Source organism: Amphiura filiformis, chromosome 3 (assembly GCF_039555335.1).
Source record: "Amphiura filiformis chromosome 3, Afil_fr2py, whole genome shotgun sequence".
Lineage (NCBI taxonomy): Eukaryota > Metazoa > Echinodermata > Ophiuroidea > Amphilepidida > Amphiuridae > Amphiura > Amphiura filiformis.
In genome coordinates, this window is record NC_092630.1 from 64413491 (window position 1) to 64414902 (window position 1412).

Consider the following 1412-nt stretch of genomic DNA (forward strand, 5'->3'; position numbering starts at 1 on the left):
TAGCAATGTACGCTTTACACTAGGGGTTCTATTCATACGAATCCAGCAATGTACGATATCCACTTCCAGGGTGCATTATTATTACGAATCTAGCAATATGTGGGCTTTCCACTTCTTGGCTGTACTTTTATTGCAAATCTAGCAATGTGCACTTCCCATTTCCCGAGGGCATTATTATTACAAATCTATCAATGTGCGTTTTCCTCTTCCAGAGTGCACTTTTATTACAAATCCAGCAATATGTGCGCTTTCCACATCCTGGTTGCACTTTTACTGCAGCTCTATCATCCATTACCAAAGATGTCTCGGAAGAGCATATACTTGTCTCCTTATATGGAATGGCAAAACAAGGTCGCTTCCTCGGATGGGAAACAGTCATGCACATGCATGGACACAAGATGAAATAGTCTCCTCTACTCCTGGTCACCTGAGATGCTGAAATGTTACCTCAACTCAATCCAAGACACACTACCCTCACCTGCCAACTTGAAGACCTGGAACAAACACCCACTAGGTCAGTGTACTCTCTTTGGCTACAACTGCTGTACAATGCTGCACATATTCAACTGCTGCCAGTACTCTCTTAGAACAGGCCGTTACAACTGGAGACATGACATGGTACTCCGAGAGATAGTCCACCAACTAGTTCCTGCTGTTTTGATAGCTAGATGTTGGATAGTAGGCGACGGAGATCAACAAAATGTCACCGGCATTTCATTCGGAACTGAGACTGGAAAGAAGTACAAAAATGTAGCATGGCACAGAACCCAGAAAGACAATATCATCCAAAGCTGTGAGGACTGGCAAGTAGTGTGCGATGAAGACAATTATCCAGCTATGTTCTCTCCAGAGATAGCGACAACGTCGAAAAGGCCAGACATAACTGTCTACTAACCATATCAGACAAACAAGGCATCATAATTGAGCTCACAGTACCTGCTGAGGAGAACTTAGCGCAGGCCAACCTCAGAAAGAAATGAAGTATGAAGATCTAATCCAGGAAGGACAAGCAGCAGGATGGGAAATGAAATACTTCCCAGTAGAGGTAAAATCAAGAGGATTAACAAACAACGCACTTCGAACCTGCTTCAATTTCTTTGGCCTCAACAAAGAAACCAAAAAGGCACTGGATACTGTGACAAGAACAGCATTAAGAGCAACATACACTCTACGGGTTGCACGCAACAACAGACACTTTGTAAACATGGAATTGGCGAATCGTCCGTAAATGCCACCACTCGACCTACCTGAAGTTGAATAAATGGCCAAGCTTTACTTCCCTACATAGGACCAGGATCCTGTGACCAGCATAACCTCTAATGGAACTTGCACACAGATGTTCCAGCAGTGCAAGTCCTGCCCTGCAGATCCATGACAAAGGGTTTGCTTGTTATACCAAGGGGTGATGGCTT

General features: G+C 44.1%; 1 protein-coding gene across 1 annotated transcript; it reads left to right on the forward strand.

The window, feature by feature from the left end:
- The first annotated feature begins 432 nt into the window (after positions 1-432).
- On the forward strand, positions 433-894 carry LOC140147428 (uncharacterized). Its single transcript, XM_072169205.1, has one exon. The coding sequence runs from the start codon at positions 433-435 to the stop codon at positions 892-894; it is 462 nt and encodes a 153-aa protein (XP_072025306.1).
- Positions 895-1412: the final 518 nt, after the last annotated feature.

Bases quoted from the DNA above. Each gene is read 5' to 3' on its own strand.
- LOC140147428 (XM_072169205.1), top strand. From the start codon at position 433: ATGCTGAAATGTTACCTCAACTCAATCCAAGACACACTACCCTCACCT.